Raw genomic sequence first — 22,322 nt, 5'->3', positions numbered from 1 at the left:
CCGCAGCCCAAAAAGAGCTTAACAGTTCTCAGTAAGCAGAGATCATCTACATTTGCAATGCACATTTTACATTTGAATGAAAGGCGAGCTGATCGAACGACACTTGACAGGGATATCAGGGAAGGCAATCAGTTGGTTATGAATGCAAATGTATTCTTTTACTGATAAAATAAATGTATGCTACAGGCGGTTTACACAGCAGTGTTTGATGCACCCCACACCAACCTGGGACAAATTATCACGTGAATAGCATCTTTAGCTGCTGAGGAACATGTAATTCTGATGAAAATCGAATGGACCCTTTGTCAATTTCTCAAAACTGGATTAGACCGATGGCGTTATTAACAATTGATGATTTTCTTCCCTGAGGCTGTAAGGCTGGAACACCAGGCTGTGTGAGAAACAGGCCACAGGGGTGGGTTTTACAGAGATGTAACGAAGGTGATCCCTCTCAGTCACCTCTCCCCGGGGGGAATCCTCTTACAGCACTTCCCCTGAACTCTAAAGACCATTTTCTATAGAAAAGTAACAAGTTATCTGCCATCAATGGAACAATAGGTTGATGACAAGTGCCGAAAGGCTTGGTGACTGGAAATAAGTTAATGACAAAAGGTTGGCTTCATTTTAAGGGACGTCAAGAGAATAATGACTTTCAAGTTAATAATGTATAAGTCCTTATATACTCGTATAAATCAAGCAATTGAACAGGTTGCCGATGTTGGTCAAATTGGAACATCCCATCAGTATTAACAGTCTATATAATATAATGGGATTAGTGGCGCTTAGGGATGTTATCCAACCATAGGACCCCACTTGTGGTTTTATGGGTTTAGAGTCTGCACAATATCTTCTCGGTCCTGTTAAAACCTATTCCCCAGCCTTCCCAGTTAACATGGATATTTGACTTCTAAAGCGGTCAATGGCAGTGAATTTAAGCACAGATAATGATCTTAATCATTGCTCACACTCTAGTATCATTTTAATCTAATAATCTTCTGGGGGTTGCCATCAGGGAGGCTACTTTGCATGTGTGGACTGTGAACTAATCATGTTTTTTTCACAAACTAGTAAAAGAGTAAAGCATACTTGCTACGTTTGTCACCTCTATGAAAAGCTAATTACCGCTTTGGCACTTTGATGTTAGTTGGGAAGCAAGAAAGAAACCCACACCTTTGCAAACACCGTCCGTGAATGATGAGATGCAAATTTCTTTATGCGTATTCACCCATATTTCGTTATGTCATACACAACTGACTGTCTTAAAACAAGACACCTGTCTCCGTCAGTACCTCGAGTCAAACCAGTCTAGCCAGCTGCTGTAGATATCAGGTCGTTGGGCTTACTCGATGAAGCTGTGTGATCAAAGTAGGCAAATTGATTATTTACTTATGCCCAATTCATCTAGGTTAAAAATAAAATGTCAGTATTTGAGTGCAGCACAGACTGGAGAACTTCCAGTTCATCCTGGTACTTACAGTCACATGTCCAAGCACAGTTTAAGCTTGTTAAAATACTAGCTAAAAGCCAGCCGTCAGTCTGTCGTCATTCAGGTTTGCATGTTTGGAATGCCTTTTCAAAATTTGGCAAGTTAACTTGCAGTGACAACGAACCAACCAACAGAGAGGGAAAACAAATGAAATGTTTAGTAAAATAAGAAACTACAAGCCCAATTCCAATGAAGTTGGGACGTTGTGTTAAACATAAATAAAAACAGAATACAATGATTTGCAAATAATGTTCAACCTATATTTAATCAAATACACTACAAAGACAAGATATTTAATGTTAAAACTGATAAACTTTTTAGCAAATAATCATGAACTTAGAATTTTATGGCTGCAACACGTTCCAAAAAAGACTGAGAAAGTTGAGGAATGCTCATCAAACACCTGTTTGGAACCTCGCACAGGTGAACAGGCTAATTGGGAACAGGTGGGCGCCATGATTGGGTAGAAAAGGAGCTTCCCTGAATTGCTCAGTCATTCACAAGCAAAGATGGGGGGAGGTTCACCTCTTTGTGAACAAGTGCCTGAGAAAATAGTCGATTAGTTTAAGGACAATGTTCCTCAATGTACAATTGCAAGGAATTTAGGGATTTTATCATCTACGGTTCATATCATCATCAAAAGGTTCAGAGAATCTGGAGAAATCACTGCATGGAAGCGGCAAGGCCGAAAACCAACATTGAATGCCCGTGACCTTCGATCCCTCAGGCGGCACTGCATCAAAAACCGACATCAATGTGTAAAGGATATCACCACATGGGCTCAGGAACACTTCAGAAAACCAATGTCCGTAAACACAGTTCGGCGCTACATCCGTAAGTGCAACTTGGAACTCTACGATGCAAAGCAAAAGCCATTTATCAACAACAGCCAGAAACGCCGCCGGCTTCTCTGGGCCCGAGCTCATCTAAGGTGGACTGATGCAAAGTGGAAAAGTGTTCTGTGGTCCGACGAGTCCACATTTCAAATTGTTTTTGTAAATTGTTGCCGTCGTGTTCTCCGGGCCAAAGAGGAAAAGAACCATCCGGACTGTTGTGGACGCAAAGTTCAAAAGCCATCATCCGTGATGGTATGGGGCTGTGTTATTGGCAATGGCATGGGTAACTCTCACATCTGTGAAGGCACCATTAATGCTGAAAGGTACATACAGGTTTTGGAGAAACATATGCTGCCATCCAAGCAACGTCTTTTTCATGGACGACCCTGCTTATTTCAGCAAGACAATGCCAAACAACATTCTGCACGTGTTACAACAGCGTGGCTTCGTGGGTAAAAGAGTGCGGGTACTAGACTGGCCTGCCTGCAATCCAGACCTGTCTCCCATTGAAAATGTGTGGCGCATTATTAAGCATAAAATACGACAACGGAGATCCTGGACTGTTGAACAGCTGAAGCTGTACATCGAGCAAGAATGGGAAAGAATTCCACCTCCAATTAGTGTCCACAGTTCCCAAACGTATATTGAATGTTGTTAAAAGAAAAAGGTGGTGTAACACAGTAACACATTCCTTTTTGGAATGTGTTGCAGCTATAAAATTCCAAGTTAATGATTATTTGCTAAAAACAATAATGTTTAGCAGTTTGAACATGAAATATCTTGTCTTTGTAGTGTATTCGATTAAATATAGGTCAAACATGAGTTGCAAATCATTGTATTTTGTTTTTATTTGCATTTAACACAATGTCCCAACTTCATTGGAATTGGGGTTGTAATCAGCAGTTTCACAACCCTTGAGTGGTGCCGACCATTTACAGCTGAAGCTTCGACCGTGTGGACTCGCTACTATATTTGGAAAATGAAAGGAATGGAAGTGAGAAGTACCACATAGAAGATGTAATTTTTTAACGCCCCCTTAAATTTGTGCGCCATATTCAGAATCAGAATCATCTTTATTTGCCAAGTATGTCCAAAACACACAAGGAATTTGTCTCCGGTAGTTGGAGCCGCTCTAGGACGACAACAGACAGTCAATTGACAGAACACTTTGGAGACAGAGACATTGACAAAAAACAATTGTGCAAAAAGATGCAGAGTCCTCTAGCACTTAGAGCAGTTCGAATGACTAATATTGCAATAAACCGGTGCAATGACCATTGTGCAAGGGGCGCTGAGACTTCAAGGAGTGTATGCGGTTTAAAGTGACGAGTAGTGCGATAATCTGGGACAATGTTGGTTGTGCAAATGTTACAGATACTCCTCCAACAGTGTGCAATGGAGCAGATGCTACTCTGGCATGAGTGGCCAGTATATGCAAATAGTGCAGCACGGCGAGACAACTACAGTGAGTGCACGAGTAATACATCATTGGCCCCGCAGAAATGTGACAACGAACTCAAGTCAAAAAAATTGCCAGCTTGTTGTAATGGAATTATAGGTTAGGTGTTTAAGAAGTTGATCGCAAGAGGGAAGAAGCTGGTGGTAATGGTAATATTTTGCCACACTATTTAAGATGGCTTAATAAAACTTCATCATATCCTAATGAGTAACACGTGACACATGAAACCCTGATCACATACCACCACGGGTCCAGCTAAAAGATCAGAGCTTGTGGTGAAGAAAACATGCTTCAGGCCATTGTGAGTCCCCAAGACAAAAGACGACAGTGTTTAAATTGAAAGCATCAATTGCCCTTTCACTGGCAATAAACATCCACCAGCCACTGCTTGATCTCCAGCAATGCAAGTGATTAACAACTGCTTCAGTAAACAAAGAGCATCACTGTTTCTTTGAGATAAACAATCTGAAGCAAATGAGAGCAAATGTATAAAGAAGTCCTGTGAGTTAAATTTTACTTCTCACGCGGTGCACTTGGTGTTTTGGAGCCTGAAAACGTGTCTCTGTGGACGTCCTCACTGGAAAATACAGTTTTCTGCTATGCACAATGTGAATTTAAGAAATTGTGCATTATGCTGTTCATTATCTAAAAAGGTTACCAAATGGTCATTCATTATTACTTGAAATATCTTATTTTCTATTGTGTAGTCATAATTGCTTTTTAATCAAGCAAAAACATTTTATCGGATTAGTCAATTAATTGATGGAATTTTCAGTGGAATAGTGCTTATTAAAATATTCGATAGCTGGAGCCCTAGGTCACACACCATGCATTCAATTATCTCATCGCGAGATGGCGTGTCGCTGTGTCAAATCCAAATATTGCAAAAGAAATCCTGCATCGCTGGTTTCTCTATAAAAGGCGCAGGCCACGAAATGGTGAGTCTACCTTTGAGACTGCTTTTACATTTTGCACCATCTCTGCGCAAAAGCAGCAATTATTTGGGGGGGACCGTACATTTCAACACCAAATTATCAGGTTCAATGAAAAGGTTATGTGATACTGGTTGAGAGCTTTGGTTTGGTTCTGATATGTAGGCTTGAGGACTACTTGTAATGACTTGTCGTAGATAGCGGACTGCGCCCTCAACAATAGTCATACAATGTAGTTCAATTTCTGATGTGTTGAAATGACAAAAAAGCTGGGTATACTATAAAAGGAGCATGACATCAAGGAACAATAATCCATTTTGTTGAAAGTACCATGACAAGAAAATCCCTTTTGCTTGAGCTGACCATGACAATTTCCGAATTGCAAAGTGCCCATTTTCTTGCTCACGAACCTGCCCACCTAGGTACCGTGCTCAACATCCCAGGTTTTGGGTATTTCAACGTTATAAAATATGCTCCTATAGTCTGTGCACCTTGTTTGACCCAATTTGTCATGGACTGAAAAATCAGCAGTTAAGACCAATAAAAGACAACCGCGGAGAGTCCGATTTTCAGGAAGACTGGCAGCGATGAGGTCAGTGTCGACTAATACCCCACAACCATGCGTGTCCCGGCTCGGCTCTTTTCACTGAAAGTGACCACCTCCACAATGCTTTTTGGCTACCGACCATGGATGAGCACTGGGAGACTGGCTTCAAAAGCAGACCACAATCAGCAATGCGTCGCGTGGTACAACTTGTGACATTAAGACACTAACATTGTGTGCTTAAGGTTGTTTCAACTATAAACAAAATTCTATTTCCTTACATGTCCTAAATCGGATCATTTGGTAGGACTACACACTATCGCGTCGATGTTTGGAGTGCATGAGAGCGGTGAATATTTCCTCCCTTACCTCACATACCATTTGACATCTCTCATCGCACATGGCTTTGCAGTGACTGGACCCAGGTTCAAAGAGTAATTCACAATAGGTGGCAAACATGCTACTGGCGTCTAAAAGTATGTGCAAGTCAAGTGAAAGGCCTTAAAAGGTAGACAGTAATGTCAGCCATGGCCAGGTGGAGACTGTGTGTGTGTGTGTGTATACAGTGGGAGGAAAAAGTATGTGAATTTCTTACATTTCTGCATAAAGTGGTCATAAAATGTAGTCTGAGCTTCATCTAAATTACAAGAATAGCCTGTTTAAACAAATACCATACAAACAATTGTGTTTTTTTTCACATTTTTATAGAGCATAACGTAAACATTCACAGGAGAGGGATGGAATAAGCAAGTGAACCTATGGATTTCATAACTAGTTGACCCTCCTTTGCCAGTAATAACCTCAACTAAAGGTTTCCTGTAGTTGCAGATCAGACGTGCACAGAAATCAGGATGAACTTTGGACCATTCCTCTGTAACTGATTTCTGGGATGTCTGGTGTGAATAACTTTCTTGAGGTCATGCCACAGCATCTCAATTGGATTGAGTTCAGGACTTTGACTGGACCACTTAAGAACATGCTTTCCCCCCCCCCCCCCCCCCCCTTTGAAGCCATTCTGTTGCTGATTTGCATCTGTGTTTTAGATCATTGCCCTGTTGCAACACCCATCCTCTTCTGAGCTTCAACTGTTGGACAGATGTCCACAAGTTTTTCTGCAAAATATCTTGATAAACTTGTGAAGTGATTTTTCCATTGATGATAGCAAGCTTTCCAGTCCCTGAGTTGGCAAATGCTTCACAGTTGGGAAAAGGTTTTGATGTTGGTGTGCTGTGCCATTTTCCCACCACACAAGGCATCGTGTGTTGCTCCCAAACAATTCAACTTTAGTTTCATCTGACCACAGACTATTTCGCCAGTATTGCTGTGGAAAATCCCATTGCTCTCCAACAAACTTGAAACGTACGTCAGTTGTTTTTGTTTTTTTTTGTTTGTTTTTTTGACAACAATGGCTTCCTCCTCGGTTTTCTACGATGAGCCCCATTCTTGTTTGCCATTTCAACCGTGATGGCAATACTACAGAGATGTTGGCATGCGCCAGTGATTTCTAAGTCTTCAACTGACTGGTTCTTTTTTCTTTTCTTTTTTTTTACCTCACTGATCATTCTGCACTGTGCTCTTGCAATCCTCTTTAGAGGATGGCAACCTCTTGGAAGAAAAGCAACAGTGCTATTGTTCTCCATTTAGAGAAAGGTTGTCTAACCGTGGACTGATGCATATAACGACTTTTAGAAATACTTTTGTAACCTTTACCAGCTTTATCAAATCAACAATTGTTTGCACCCCCCCTCCCACACATGCACACTCAATAAAGCCTACTAAAATAGTTATGCACAGTCACACACAACATTAAAACAGGCATATGCCACAGGGGCCACACATACACACGCATGCACACACACAAATTCAACATGAAGTTATAAATATATATATATGTGTGTGTGTGTGTGTGTGTGTGGAGACGCAGGTATATTGTATATTTACAACTCATACCATAGAGCATACTGCACTAAATTCAGACGAAACCGGTTTACTCTTTAAACCTAAGTATGGGCGTGACTATCGTTGAGCGACATCACTACCGGGTCACGATTTCTGACGGGTGACAGATTTTTCTGATAATGGCAAATAAGCAATGCGTGGACATCGGTGCTTTTCGAGTGACGATGAAGTTGCAAGTGACAGCGTGCCCAACGTGTTGCCCGCGAGTTGAAATAGTCACCACGTTTGTTCATCGACTCCAGCTAATTTGCCGCTCCTAAGACACAATGTCTACTGATGTGCGTAAAAGAAAGCACAGCTGACTGAAAAGCGCTCCAATGACTGACAAGTGAAATGCTCTGCAGTGACACAGTTGAGTGCTGTTGTCACAGTTTCTAGGAAACGAGCTGCCGAATAACGACGGTCATAGAATATAAACGCAACTTTATGACGAATCTAAAGTGTCATTATAAATATAACCAGGCCAAAGTGAATAGGACTTACCTTTCATCCAGTCTACAACTTGCTTTGGCGTCCACTTGGTTATCGGCTCCATGGCTTCTTCAATAGCGCGGACTCGCGACAAAATGTTTCGGCGGCGAAATTTGAACAAGAGTCACATTGTCATTATAACTTTGTTTTAGTTCTTTTTTTTGGGCTGTGTGTCTTCATTTACCTAAAAGGTCGCATGACGCGAAGAGGAGCAAGGCTAAAAACTCCTCATCAGTTCGTGTGTGTGTGTGTGTGTGTGTGTGTGTGTGTGTGTGGTGGTGGGGAACCTGTGCTGCGTTCAAAGACAGCAGGGGAAAAATCTGAACAACAACGTAACCGAGGTGCAGTTGTTGGGCCTCTCAGTTGTACAACTCCTGTAATATATAGGCTTAACGTTAAAGCAATGTTTAGACCCTTCAAAGTAATGTGTATTTTTTTAAAAAAATAATATAAGCAATCAGTTTATCCGCATATTTGAAAGCGTGAAGACTTTGAAGTTTACGAGGTGCCTCAAATGCATCGCTGCGACGTTTATTTGCGTTTTCATTCACCGGCCTGATTTGAAAACTGGAGGCGTGCTCAACTTGTTCTGTCTCTTCCACACGTTTCGCTTTGCGTAATTCTTCTTACTGAGCAGAGTTATTCTACAGAGCAAGTGTAAATTACGTGTAATTGTCTATGCTTATGATCGCTTATATTTTTTATTTCTCAAAAATGACCTCCATGGAAAATGGAAGTAGTTCACTGCTTCCCTCTGCTGGGAGTCAACCGTCCTGCAGTGAAAAAACGCTCTTGGGAAGGCTTTACCTTTTTTTTTCTTCTTCTTCTTCTTCTGGTGTTTCTAGGTGACAGTTTTGCTGGGCGTCCGCTTTTGGCAGAGTTGCTGTCATGTTGGAGACCGTCCATTTGTAAATGATTTGTCTGACAGTGGAATCTTTCGAGAATGGTCTGAGAGCCCTCCCCAGATGGATGGGCTGTCAATAAATAGTCTTCATTCTTCCATAATTCTTCATCTCCTTTGCTCTTGCTTTAGTTGATTTTTATGGGACCACATTTGATTCGGTTGCTTTCATCTGTATGAATTAGTGCGGGCCAAAACCTTTCCCAATGAGGTCTTATTTCATAGGTCATAATTCAGCAGATACAGTACAGCTGTTAAAAGCTATCCGGGTGCTTGTGCAGGACCTGCTGGCAGTTAAGTCCCGAATATGCTATATTTGTACTTTTGCACTTAAGTACACGGTATGAGACTTTTTGAGACTCTAGTCTGTGTAATGGTGAGATGAGTACGAGCAGCTCTAGTTTTGGTTACAGTGTTTTACATGGGCTCTAACACATTAAACACGCAGATCACATACACAATCAGCATTAGAGGTGTGTTCATTCACTGCTTTATTGGGTACTGCATACATTTTGCTATTAAAGCCCCCCCCCCACATTGTATAATTATTTTCACATATAAAGCTTTATAAATTCTGCTTTAGACTGATAGGTATACCTGAGTTGCGGATTTGCTTCTGTGTTTTAGATCATTGCCCTGTTGCAACACCCATCCTCTTTTGAGTTTCTATCTTGCTGTTTTTAGATCTACCTACCTACCTATCGTCTCATCCTTTACATCCTCTACCCTCTTGGTCTCAAGTTGTCTTCTTGCATTGCTGGGGGCTTCATTGCTTTTTTGTTCTGCTTTGTTTTCCCATGATATACGATCGTACTGTGTTTTATTCTTGTCTGTTAAAGCACTTTGTCAACATGTGTTTTTAAAGGTGCTATACAAATAAGAAGAAGAAGAAGAAGAAAAAGAAAGATAGCTGGGATAGGCTCCAGGACACCCATGACCCTTGTGAGGAGAAGCGGTACAGAAAATGGATGGATCATAATAATAATAATAATATTAATGTCTGAATAACATGGTGTTGACCAGAGGCATGTTGATTTAATCACCTGTAAATACTATGGCGATAGAATGTAGCAAAACATCATAAAGCGCTGTGTAATAAGTGTAATAAAGAGTCATTCTCCATTTTCGTGGGAGTGGGCTCGTTTGAAGGGATTTGAACTGAGTAGAATTCAGGGAAGGGCCAGCCTGATCGGATTTAGGAACTCAAGGATCTATTGCTGAGGTGAGCTATATAGTCTGCTGTGAAAGAGGGAAAATCCGAGGCTGGAAAATATTGTGTAATATATTGAAATCCCTCACACAAAAGGTCACTTGGAGACTTCAAGATTAGACAACTCTGCATGAACTTCCTTGTATTGTGATGAAACATTTATTTCTGACCCATGATACAGAAAGTAGAGTGCTGGTATTTTCCATTCGAGTAGATCAAGATCCGACTAATAATTACCAAAAAAAGGCAGGCAAATGAAGTACACCAGCATAGGAGGCTATTCATTTTGCAACCTAAGAAGACAGGATATGGAGGGCTAAAGATGTTGTTACAATACAAATAAGTCGACATCGTCATACACATATCACAAGACTAAAACTACAAACTCAAATTTGTGTGTGTTCCCTTCGCGGCTACATGACGTCACATGACAAAAAAAGTAATTGGTGCTGTACAAGACTAACAGGTATTTGATTTTATTTCACTACTTTTCAAAAGAGATGAGAAAATTCAAATTTAAATTCAATTTGAGCCTCAAACGTATGATGTACAGTATTTACATACATGGATAATAGTTTTGCTTTCACGATATGATGTGTCCTAACAAAAATGTGTGATACTGCTTGGGATTTTGGGCTCAAACTCACATAAGCCAGTATGAGTTCATGTCTACATTTGTAAACAAAATGCACCTTTTTACATTTTAACCTTCCATTTCAATAAGTTAAGAAATGTTCATGATTGAAAAAAGATGTACAATAGTGTCTTTACGGGGTATTTGTGGTAACGGCAGGTCGGGCATTAAGGTACTCCAGAACAAAGATCTGTAAAATCTTGTTGAGGTTCTCAATAGTGGAGCGGTCCAGGTTCTGCTCATTATCATCAAATGTGTGCCACACGACGGGGAAAGGAGAGGGAATAAGGTGGAGGATGCGGACACCTGACAAAGAAGCCAAGAACAGCGGTTAGCCATCAGACATTAACCGTACGAGCCAACATATTTCAGTAGCGAACAATCTGGAGTGTATACCTCTGCTTAGGAACGGCAAATGATCATCTTGAATGTGGGCAATAGGTCGATCTGGCCAGAAATATTCCACATCGTAAGGATGATTTTGAAGTTGATTCGTGGAGTGGAGACGTTTTTCTGACAATTTGCAGTAAAATCAGCACGTCAGTGTACACTTTGAGACCAGTTGGTAATTATTACAATGTAAAATTAGATTACATTACCGTGGGGAAAGTTATTGTTATATGTACTTCATGTCATCATAATTGCACATGAGACTGTCAGAACTTGCTACAATAGTACAATGGCGGTTTGTCCTAAAATATTGTCAAATAGTACTCTTGGTTGTGTGGCTGCATCTAAATTAGCAACAAAATGTTGTTTCATCATTTTGTATTGCATTGTGTTTCATTCATTTGACATTAGTTTTTTCTTGTCTTTACAGTTGTCAGGGCTGCTGCCTCAGCACCCTGAACGCCTTCTGTGCGAGTGTGTTCGTAGGTGTGTCTCTGTGCAGGTATGGCGAGACCAGTTGGAGCCGGGACCAGGTGCAATTAATCTTCATCAACGGTGTACTTAAGATCGCCTCGAGTAGTCGTACTGTCAGTCGCATCTCGCTCTCGCAAAACTATTCGCACTAAGTTTGAAGAAACACTGATCAGCTTTTTCCCTCTTGTCACCCAGTAACCCAACGCCTGCCTCCTCGCCTGCACAACCTGCCTGCGTGCGGAGTTCCCCCACGCCTGGTTCCTCACCCGCACTCCCTTCACGCCTGCCCGTGGAACCCCTTGTCTGGCCGAGACGGACCACCCGAAGTCCCTGCTCCCCCTACCTGGGCGCCGTTCCCCCCTGTTTGCCTGTTGCGAGGAAACAAATTCCCTATAAGTTGACTTGCTTTGCTCGTCTCTGCTGTTGGGTCCTCTCCCGCAGTACAGTATTGGGAAAATTGCAAGACAGCGGTTTTGACCAATTTACTGTTTGGAAAATGAAGATGTCATCTGGTTAAAAACTACTACGACTACTCGCCAGTGAAGTGGAGCCTATCCTAGCTGACTTCAGAGAGGCAGGGTACACCCGAGAATGGTTGCCAGTCAATTTTAGGACACATACATACTGGACAATCTTTTACACTCCAAAAGTTTCTCCAGGTCTCTGACTCTGGCTGAACCTGTGGACTGGCTAACTAATTTCATCTTCGTATTGTTTATTGTTGGATGTTAGAAGAGACCAAAACCATTAAAACATCGAGGCTATTATCAATTACCTATGTTCTGCAGCCGGGAGAGCCAGTGCGTTGTCTCTGGGAACTGGTTACCAAAACGTGGACTTGGGGCCCCGATCAGGTCCAACAACACAAATAGATCCTGGAGAAGAAGCAACACAAATGCTGAATTACCGTCCGAGAAACAAGCTCTCTCTGACTCTACACACCAGGAACATGCAGTCAAGGGAGGCAGAGCCTTGACCTGCATGTGAAGAATAAAGAAACTAACTAATTATCAGGCCTCCATCACATTCTTTTCCATATTATTTCTCTGGTTTGGGCTTTATTGTCATTTATTGTCGTTTCCTGCAGCCCCCTTTTTTGGAGCTTGGGTGGTCCTTTGTGCCTCCCCCCCCCCCCCCCTCTCTCTATCTCTCACACTCTCCCCCCCCCCCCCCCCTCTCTTCCCCAGCACCACCTTTGCTGCGCACCTGTCCTCTATCAAAACACTCATCACTGCCTGCATTAAAGCCTGCCCGATCCAGGAAGCCATCGCCAGAGTATTGACACTATTGTGGTACACAGGCCGACTCTTGCACTCTAGTAAGTGCTCGACGTTCTGCAATCGTACTCATCACCTTGTGTTCTCCTTCGTCTTCAGAGCTTCTTCCGTGCCGCCCACCTCGCTGTCCGCTCCAGCCACGCCGCCAAGCTACCCCTGTTCGCTCCTTGTCCCGATGGTCCACCATCTCCTTGGATATCCTTTCCCTGAGCCAACCCTCAATAAACCATTCTAAACCGACTCCCTCTGCTTCAGTCTGCTTTTGGGTCCAGTCTAAGCTGATACGATTAGTATCATGACATTTATATTGCTTTCCCTTTGAATTAAAAAATGTCCATGATTTCAATTGCTGGATTTGATATATATATATATATATCAACACCATAGAAAATCTTTGGAGGGAGTTGAAAAGTCTGTTATCCAGCGACAGCCCCAGAAAATCAGTGCTCTAGAGGAGCATTTTGTTGCAAATTTAGATGCATGGAGGAATGGGCCAAAATACCAGCAACAGTGTGTGAAAACCTTGTGAAGACTTCCAGAAAACGTTTGACCTCTGTCATTGCCAACAAAGGGTATATAACAAAGTATTGAGATGCAATTGTGTTATTAACCAAATATTTTCCAGCATAATTTACGAATAAATTATTTTAAAAAATCAGACAAGGTGATTCTCTGGATTTTTTTTTCTCATTTTGTCTCTCATAGGTGAGCTATACCTATGCTGAAAATGACAGGCCTCTCTCATCTTTTTAAGTGGGGGAACTTGAACAATTGGTGACTGACTAAATACGTTTTTGCTCCTCTGTACACACCCTCACCTCACTTCATTTGTCCACACTGTAATCTGTACACATGCATGCACTTGTACAGTGGGTATAAAACCCTGTACACTCCTGTTCAAATGCCAGACTTTTGTGACATAAAAAAATTAAACCAAGCTAAATCACCTTCATATTTTTTTCACCATTAATGTGAACTAACCTGGGCAACTCATTCATTCATTCCTTTTCCATACCACTTATCCTCACAAGGGTCACCGGCGTGCTGGAAGGCTCTGGCTGACTCTGGGCAAGAGGCGGGGTACACACTGGACTGGTCGCCTTCCAATTCCAATTTAGATTCTTCAATGAACCTACCATGCATGTTTTAGGAATGTGGGAGGAAACTGGAGTGCCCAGACAAAACCCACGCAGGCACGGGGAGAACATGCAAACTACACACAGGCGAGGCCGGATTTGAACCCAGGTCCTCAGAACTGTGAGGCAGAGGTGCTAACCAGCTGTTCACCGTGTCGCCCCTGTACAACTCAATTGAAATAAAAAATATATATATTTTTGAGTTTTATAATCAAGCAATCACATTCAAACTTATGTTAAATGGGAGTCAGCACACACCTGCTACAATTTACAGTGCCTCTGATTAACCACAAATGATTATATACATTGATAAGTCCTTCCACCTTGACTAAGGCCCCCAGATATACCTGAGAAAAAAAAGCCCCAAAGCATGATCCTGCCACCACCATGCCTTACTGTAGGTATAACACATATTTTTATGGAATTATGGCAAAAAGTTTCATCTTGGTTTTCAAAACACTTTCATACGCATGTGGGAAAATGTATGGTCCAATGCAACCAAGGTTGAACAGTGGATCATTATCTCCAAGTTGAAAATGAATTCTGAACAGTTCCAAACACCAGTCAGAGTTGGTACAAAACCTTCAGGCTTCTGCTCGAAAGAAAAAAAAACATGGAACAACACGAAGCCTACTAGAACATCTGAAATGTATTTGGAGTTAAACAGAGGCACTTTATATGGCGGCAAGTGTGTGCTGACTCCCACTTAACACGAGTTTGAATGTGATTTGTTCATTTCAAACACACAGCCACATCCCCAGTTATAAGAGGGTGTGCACACTTGAGCAACCACCTTATCTCAGTCAAATTGCAATTGCCTTGTACAGGTTATAGGTCACGCTATTGGTGGGAAAAGTTTTGAAATGCTTTATCTTGGTCTCATTATTTTTATATCACATAATCTGACAAGGGTGTGTAGACTATAAATAGTCATTGTAAGATTGTGTGTGTGTCTGTGCGTGTGTGCACGTGTAAAGTTAGCGTTACAGACGCGGTGAGGTGAGACGTACTATGCCATCCAGTTGATTGGTGTCTGTGTCTTCTGGAGGATGCGGGGTGTTTTCCATCTTCTGTGCTAAGTGACGAGAGCCATACAAAGAGTCAAGAGAGGTCCAGCGGAAGAGAGCTTCCTCTCCATCGAAGAAAATCAATTGCAAGGTCAAGTTGGGGATGGAGGCCTACAGGGGGACAGAGAGCGACAGCGCGGTTATTTACAGCAGCACTATGTATTCTGAACGCTTTGCTGCCCTCTTGTGGCGATATCCTTTTCCGTTTTGGCCCTGAAAAAAACCCAGCGGGTATATATGTCCTTGTTGTTGTAGCTACTATGCATAACAAGATAAACCCAAAGCCCAATGATTGCATAAACAGGAAGGGACGGAAGGAGCCACAGTGGAGCGGAAGGATAGATTTCCGTCACCACGTTGCGTTCCAAACAATTGTTCGTCCACCAAGAAGGTTGAATTGGATTGTCATTGGTTTGTGTGTTTGTTAAATTACATTATTTATATTATATATATTATATATATATATGTTTGTTTTTTCAAATCGGGACAATTTGGTGATGATCTAAATTGGGGTTGTCTTGATACAGGTTCATAATTTCATCATCTCCCTTTAAATTGACCAAATAACTATCTATTTTACGCTTCTTATATGCATATGCACACTGGAAGCAAACCCATTTGCATTCAACGGAATTCCACTTCCCCGTGGTCCTTTTTGATGGACATCTTAACCCGATAAACACATACGGTGGCTGGTTGTCTGGTTGTCACTGGACCTATCCCTGTTCATCCAGTAGAAAGGTGAAGCAAAGGGCAAAGGAGTAGGCAACATGAATGCTAAGTGTTGTTGCTCTTCGTCAGTGCTGTGGTTTGACTATGTGCGGTACAGCAACCATATTCATACCCCTTGAACTTTTCCACATTTTTTATACATTACAACCACAAACGTAAATGTAGGTTATTGGGATTTCTTGTGATAGACCAACACAAAGTGGCGCATAATAGTGAAGTGGGCTGTCCAGCATTTAAAAGTACAGTATTCTACCGCTTTTACTCCGATACCCTTACATAAAATCCAGTGCAAACAATTGTCTTCAGAATTCACCTAATTGGTAAATAAAGGCTGTGTATAATCTAACATCCGTATAAATACAGCTGTCCTGTGAAGACCTCAGAGGTTTGCCGGAGAACAATAGTCATTAGTGAACAAACAGAAACATGAAGCCAGGAAACACACCAGGCAGGTCAGGGATAAAGCTCTGGAGACATTTGAAGCAGGATACAGTTATACAAAAATATCTCAGGTTTTGAGCATCTCACAGAGCACGCAATCCATCATTCAAAAATGAAAAAAGCATGGCAAACCAACCGAGAAATAGCCGCCCACCTAAACTAAACTAAACTAACTGGACAAGAAGCAGGATAACCTTTATTGACCCCTCGGGGAAATTTGTTTTGTACATCCGTGAAGCTGCTGCAACCACTACTGTACTCTTCTACACACAATCGTTACATACAAAAATACAGTACTGTACGAAAAACGGATATTCACACATTTCTCACTGAAGTTGAGAGGAACAAGAGCCTGTAATGATTTGTTTAAAGGCTCAATATTGCCCACTGGAGGTCAAAAAAAGGCACTTGAGCCCCCCTAGGTACACTATTTGACTAAGAGGGTCTGAACACTTTGTTTTGCATTGGACACCACCTTTTTCTGATTTTGATTTGAAAAAAAGAAAATAATTTCCTTCCACATCACAATTATGTGCCAACTTTAAGTTGGTCTTTCACATGAAATCCCAAGAAAACACATTTATGTTTGGGATTGGAAATTGACAAAATATGGAAACGTTCAAGAGATTTGCAAGCCACTGTATGTATTTGCAGCTCTAGCAGCTTCCACTCTACATTTAGTGTGTGTCTGTGGAGATTTTTGTCAATTTCTTCAAGGGGCAGAGGCCTGGCTCACAATGTTTGTGCTAGTTCATTCCTGTGGTATCGGAGAGGTCAAGTTCTTCCACCCTAGAATCAACCAACCATGCAATTATGGATATTGCTTTGTGCACTGGGGAACAGTTTTGAAAGACAAGAATAGGGCCTTTATCCAAACGGTTCTTACAAATCGATCTTATGTTATGTCGCCTCTTCAAGTCACATGCTAGCCACATATTGTACCTTTTGGTTTTTCAGCTCTCCATCGAGGGCTCGTGCCAGCTCCAGCATCATGGCGCAGGGCACAGCGGAATCGGTGGCCCCCAGAAAATCCCTACCGTGCCACTGTTGAGGGTAGTACTTGGAGTCATAGTGACAGGCCAGGACCAGGCGGCGCTTGGCTGATGGGTTGAGGGTGGCAATGAGGTTGGTGAAGGGGAGTGGCCCATAAGGTGTGTCTGAACTGAACTTATCTTCTGTCACTTCCCAGCTTGCTCCAAGGGAACCCAGCGTTGTTTTAATATGCTGAAATAAATGAATACATAATGTTAGATAGAGTAGTCAATCTTAGCTTCTTCATACCTTAGCTGAAGTGACCTGAATCTGTACAATACTATATCGTCACTGTTTTGTTGTGCATCTGTTATCCATGTTTGGCCCTTTTACAGGGCATTGATCGAAATGTAGATACTGTACAGATAAAATCGAAATCCCGCGACTGCCCAATGATTGTGTGAACAGTGGCTGAAATGCTGGCAAATGACTGTACGGTCAGACCGTGCAGGGAGGCAACTGCACAGGAATCAGTCCTGTATTCACATTGTTATTTGGGCGATATAGCACAAGGCAAATCTATAGTGCTTACCAGGGGCAAATCAATTAAAAATGAGATCAAACTGGAGGATGAAAATAAACAATATTAAAGCAGGATAAATGAAAAGATACTAAAGATAATAATTTGGATTCATGAAAAAGCAGCAGTAAACAAGAAAGTTTTCAGACCAGATTTAAATTTGATTTAAAGACAGTTTGAGCGGATCTGAATTGTTCAGGAAGTTTGTTCCACGGGTAAGGAGCATAGAAACTGAGCTTTGCTTCACGTTGTTTAGTTCTGGTTTTGGAAACACTCAACAATTCTGCACCTGACAAGTCTCATGGGGAAGTAAAAGGTCTTGAATATGTTCAGATCCAAAAGCATTCCCAGCCTTTTAGACCCACAGTGAGACCTCGATATATTCTTTGACTCCCAGGAAGCCTGCATACAAATTTTAGGACCGGTGTGATGTGGTCCAGTTTCTTGCTACCGGTAAGTACTCGAGCAGCCGCAAACTGGACCGGTTGCATCTGTCTGCAGTAAAAACCCCATGACAATAGTCCAATCTACTGAAAATGTGTGAACCGCATTTCTGTTTGGGTGAAATATCTTTTCTTTCGGTGGTAATAAGGAGACTTTGGCACAGCTTATGGGTGGCTTTTCACATTTCTCACATGATTTGTGGCTGCCAATGACACTGAGTCAAGTTGAGCATTGACCTTTAACCTTTCAGGTTTGGGGCCATAAACAATAACTTCTGTCTCTTCTGCATTGAGCTGGAGAACGTTTTTGCTCATGCACTCATTGACGTGATAGATACACTCAGTCAGAGAGAGCAAAGGGTTGAGGTTGTGTGGTAACACTGAGATGTACAGCAGATCTGTGTGTCATCTGCATAGGTCTGATCAGACATTTTGTGATATCCCATGAGCTAAATTAGAGGCAGCATGTAGGTGTTGTATAGAAGGAGCCCAAGAATGGACCCTTGGGGTACCCCGCATGTGATCTTTCTTCGCTCAGACTCATTATCAAGAACTGCAACAAAGAAGTCACAATCTTATGAGAACCAGATATATATATTGAACCAGTTCAGCACAGTGCCAGTAAGTTCCACCCACGGTCTGTCAATCACAATGTCAAATATGTCAAATGCAGCATTGAGTTCCAGTAGAACCAAAACAGTGGTTCTGTAGACATCATTGTTCAGATTCATTGTTCGTTTGAGGATATGTTTCCATTGTTGTCATAGCTTAGATGAGCAAACTCACCTGCTGCACAGCCTGGCTGCCTGTAGAGCCTGGATACCTCGTAACAAGTAATGGCCTCAAGTCCCTCTGCCACATCTGTGACACGTCTGTGTGCGACAAAGCTGTCTGGATCTCATTGGATGTAAGTGTGACTGCTCGGTGCTGCAACTAAACAAGAGAAGAGAGTTTTCTTTTTACGTTACTTCTGTCTTGATATCAGCCTGTCAGTCACCTGCAGACCTTAGATTGATTAACACGTTGTTTGTAAAACAATGTGTTCAAAGGTGTCAAAGTATGGCACCCTTGCACTGCGTCCTCTGGTTTCAAGATGGAATTACTTTGAAATGGCTAGGTATAGAGCATATTCACCAGAACAGAAAGTACTATGAGGTACTGCTACGTAAACTGATTGAGCAACAATTTGGGCAGCGCGCGAAACAGTTGTTGATCATAGTGGGAGAAACAATTCAGGGTAAGTCTGCAGCACAAAATTCAATCACAGTAGATACCTGTGAAAGGACAGTGAATACAAAGCCAAAAGCCTACAAATCAGTCAAACATAAAAATACTCACCGTATACAACTGTCATGAATATTCTGCCTTTACAAAGATAATAATGATCACTGTCATAGAGTGACTCATTTTATTCATGTATGATTGGGATTATTATCTTCCGTACCGCTTATCCTGATGAGGGTCGCGGGCGTGCTGGAGCCTATCCCAGCTGAGTCCGGGCGAGAGCCGGGGTACACCCTGAACTGGTCGCCAGCCAATCGCAGGGCACATATAAACAAACACCATTTGCACTCACATTCGCACCTACGGGCAGTTTAGAGTCTTCAATCAACCTACCATGCATGTTTTGGGGATGTGGGAGGAAACCGCAGTACCCGGAGAAAACCCACGCAGGCACGGGGAGAACATGCAAACTCCACACAGGCGAGGCCGGATTTGAACCCCGGGCCTCAGAACTGTGAGGCAGACGTGCTAACCAGTCGGCCAGCGTGACGCCATTATTATTCTTTTGAAAATTTTTGATTTCAGCAGTCACTGACTTCTCATATACTGTAGGTACAGTAAATAAGGAATCAACATTTTTTAGAAGCAGCTCCCATTGTAAATCAGTGCTGTGCTACTCCACTGCGGAAATCATTATAATAATAAATGTAATTCAAATCCAAATCTTGACTTTGAATTGTGTAGGCGTCCCTAAAGTTGTGGCTGTTGAGTGCCAGACTAACGCTAAGATAGAATTAGTTTATCAGTATCTATGCAAGGTTGTTCATGTTTGTTTTGTGATTCCAAAAATACAATCACGGGTTCAGTAAACGTTGATCCTCCTTTTTCAGTGGTTCTCTTGAAATTGGTCTCAAAGTTCAGACTGCAGAGAAGTGTGGTTGTCTTGGAAACACACGTTAAAAACTGAGCAAGCCAAAGACAGTCCATCTGTTATAGACTGTTTCACCTTCTCCAGTATTTCCCCCTGGTCATATAATGCAGTAGAAATTATATTGTTTTCATACTAATAGCTAATGCAGGAGAAATTAGATTATTCATTCATTCATTGGTTTTCCGTACCGCTTATCCTCACTGGGGTTGCGGGCGTGCTGGAGCCTCTCCCAGCTATCTTTGGGCGAGAGGTGGGGTACACGCTGAACTGGTCGCCAGCCAATTGGAGGGCGCATAGAAACAAACAACCATTCGCATTCACATTCACAACTACAGACAATTTAGAGTCGTCAATCAACCTACCATGCATGTTTTTAGGATGTGGGAGGAAACCCACACAGGCACGGGCAGAACATGAGAACTCTGCGCAGGCGAGGCCGGATTTGAACCCGGGTCCTCAGAACTGCGAGGCAGACGTGTTAACCAGTCGGTTACCGTGCCATTTCCATGCTAATATCGAGAACAAAGAACATCTAATACCAAGTTAAGAGTAGTGCCTAACTTTCTTTCCCTTTTCAGGTTCAAAAGTTAAAAAACAAAAAAATCATCAACAATGTACAATCATGTTTCACACAGGACACCAGTAATTCCCAACCACTGTGCTGCGGCACATTAGTGTGCCATAGGAAATTATCTAACTTTCTTAATTGGTCTGAAAATGATAATTTAAGATCTCTGTGTGAATCTTACAATTTCTGCAAGCATATCAGTCGTGTTCAATTAAACAGGACAAGATTTATCATGAAGTAAACGTGTTAGTAAATTGAGACATGATCATCATTATTTCACGCCAGTATACTGTATATACTTTTTGTGATATATTTGTTTAATGGTGTGCTGTGAGATTTTTCCAATGTAAAATATTTGCCTTAATCGGCTTAGTAAAGGTTGGGAAACACTACTGTACACATTCATCTAAAATGTTTCATCATAATGACAGCGTGACATGCACCTCAGAATTTGCTTCTTCATTGTTCGGTCTTCGAAGTTATGTTCTTTCCTAGATGTGTCCGAAAACCAGTTTGTACTATGGAAAGTCCTGGTTCAGTCTAGTCATTACAGCGTAGCATACAATGCAATGTACAGTATTATTACGTGGTTGCATCCTCGACAAACATTACCGTGCAAAGTACCAGGGCTCACCGAGCCCAGAGAGGGTTCAATTGGGGTCCACTTGAAATCTATAAATACCAAGGCCTGCAATTGGAAGATCAATGATGATGACAGTGCTGCCATAGCAACGACATGCAGGCTTAAACCGGGAGAAGAAGACGAGAAGCAAGAATGTTGATGCATAATCAGGAAGCTCCTACATCTCAGAAGAATTGTGCAGTACAGCACAATTAGTAATAATTCATAGCATGTATTTGCACAAAATGTTAAACACTCCGGTGACAAATTGATTTGGCACTCCTTTTCCCCCATACTCCCTACATCTAAATAACAATAATGATAATTTATAGATGTATTGTGTTACAATTACTAAGCCCAACGCATTTCGAAAATTCAACCAATAAATAAAATAAGGTGTCATTTATTTGAACAGGCTTAGAAGAGCCACTCTAGTTTACAGTGAGTTATTATAAAACATCTCAAACTCAATAAAACAAAATCGATTACTGAGGGTGGTGTTATATTTAACCTAAAGAAAAACTAGTTTCGGAATACGTTCTACAGTGTTGATGATTTAAGATTGCTTTGCTACCCACTGACTGATGACAATATCACTACAAGTTTCCAGAGGCACTCAGTGTATTCCAGTGTAGTTGTGGCAGCAGATTTAATTGACTTACCTTTTCTTGCGTCCACGGGATTCCATTAGAGCAGTGGATGAATGTTAACCAGATGGCAAAAGTGGCCCAAAAACGCATTCTAGGCTCGGCCATCTTTTCTGCGGCTTTCTCTTTCTCTCTCAGCCGCACACACTTCAGATCATGTGGAAGGCAGCAGGGAGCGCTCGCAATTATCCGCTGTGTGCGTGCGTGCGTGCGTGCGCGTGCCTGGTGCTCCGCGTACGTTCGTTTCCCCCTTTCCGATGAACTAATAAGATAAAATGATTTAATGGGGGACTACGACATATAAACGACGACAAAAGTAAACACATTCAATTTCAGCTTAGAACGAAAAGCGCGCAGTGAGTGAAAGAGCGACATTACAGGCAAGG

The 22,322-nt window shown here is 41.9% G+C and overlaps 2 protein-coding genes and 1 long non-coding RNA gene across 6 annotated transcripts in view; 1 reads left to right on the top strand and 2 right to left on the bottom strand.

Moving 5' to 3' along the window:
* Positions 1 to 7,961, bottom strand: part of LOC133487546 (connector enhancer of kinase suppressor of ras 3-like) — a 59,114-nt gene extending 51,153 nt beyond the window's left edge. For 2 of the 3 annotated variants that reach the window (XM_061794289.1, XM_061794290.1), the window contains exon 1: positions 7,700 to 7,956. In XM_061794289.1, the coding sequence (XP_061650273.1) occupies positions 7,700 to 7,751 (52 nt within the window). In that variant the 5' untranslated portion in view covers positions 7,752 to 7,956. Of the gene's footprint in view, positions 1 to 7,699 lie in introns of all 3 variants that reach the window. The other variant, XM_061794291.1, reaches the window with a different exon arrangement.
* LOC133487552 (uncharacterized) lies at positions 7,952 to 12,420 on the top strand. Its single transcript, XR_009791367.1, has 3 exons — positions 7,952 to 9,810; positions 11,253 to 11,409; positions 11,492 to 12,420. It is a non-coding gene; the product is annotated as an uncharacterized LOC133487552 (long non-coding RNA).
* qpct (glutaminyl-peptide cyclotransferase) lies at positions 9,930 to 22,298 on the bottom strand. Of its 2 annotated transcripts, XM_061794294.1 has the most exons (7): positions 21,952 to 22,298; positions 18,731 to 18,877; positions 16,892 to 17,173; positions 14,720 to 14,887; positions 12,072 to 12,171; positions 10,829 to 10,945; positions 9,930 to 10,738 (listed from the first exon to the last, which is right to left on the bottom strand). In XM_061794294.1, exons 1-7 carry the CDS (start codon positions 22,042 to 22,044, stop codon positions 10,566 to 10,568), a joined length of 1,080 nt encoding a protein of 359 aa, XP_061650278.1. In that variant the 5' UTR covers positions 22,045 to 22,298; the 3' UTR covers positions 9,930 to 10,565. The 2 variants fall into 2 exon arrangements, with proteins under 2 accessions (XP_061650278.1, XP_061650279.1); XM_061794295.1 differs by lacking the exon at positions 10,829 to 10,945.
* Between the last annotated feature and the right edge of the window lie 24 nt (positions 22,299 to 22,322).

This window comes from Phyllopteryx taeniolatus, chromosome 13 (genome assembly GCF_024500385.1).
Source record: "Phyllopteryx taeniolatus isolate TA_2022b chromosome 13, UOR_Ptae_1.2, whole genome shotgun sequence".
Lineage (NCBI taxonomy): Eukaryota > Metazoa > Chordata > Actinopteri > Syngnathiformes > Syngnathidae > Phyllopteryx > Phyllopteryx taeniolatus.
The sequence above is the reverse complement of the archived record's forward strand: the minus strand, read 5'-3'. Positions and strand labels throughout refer to the sequence as shown.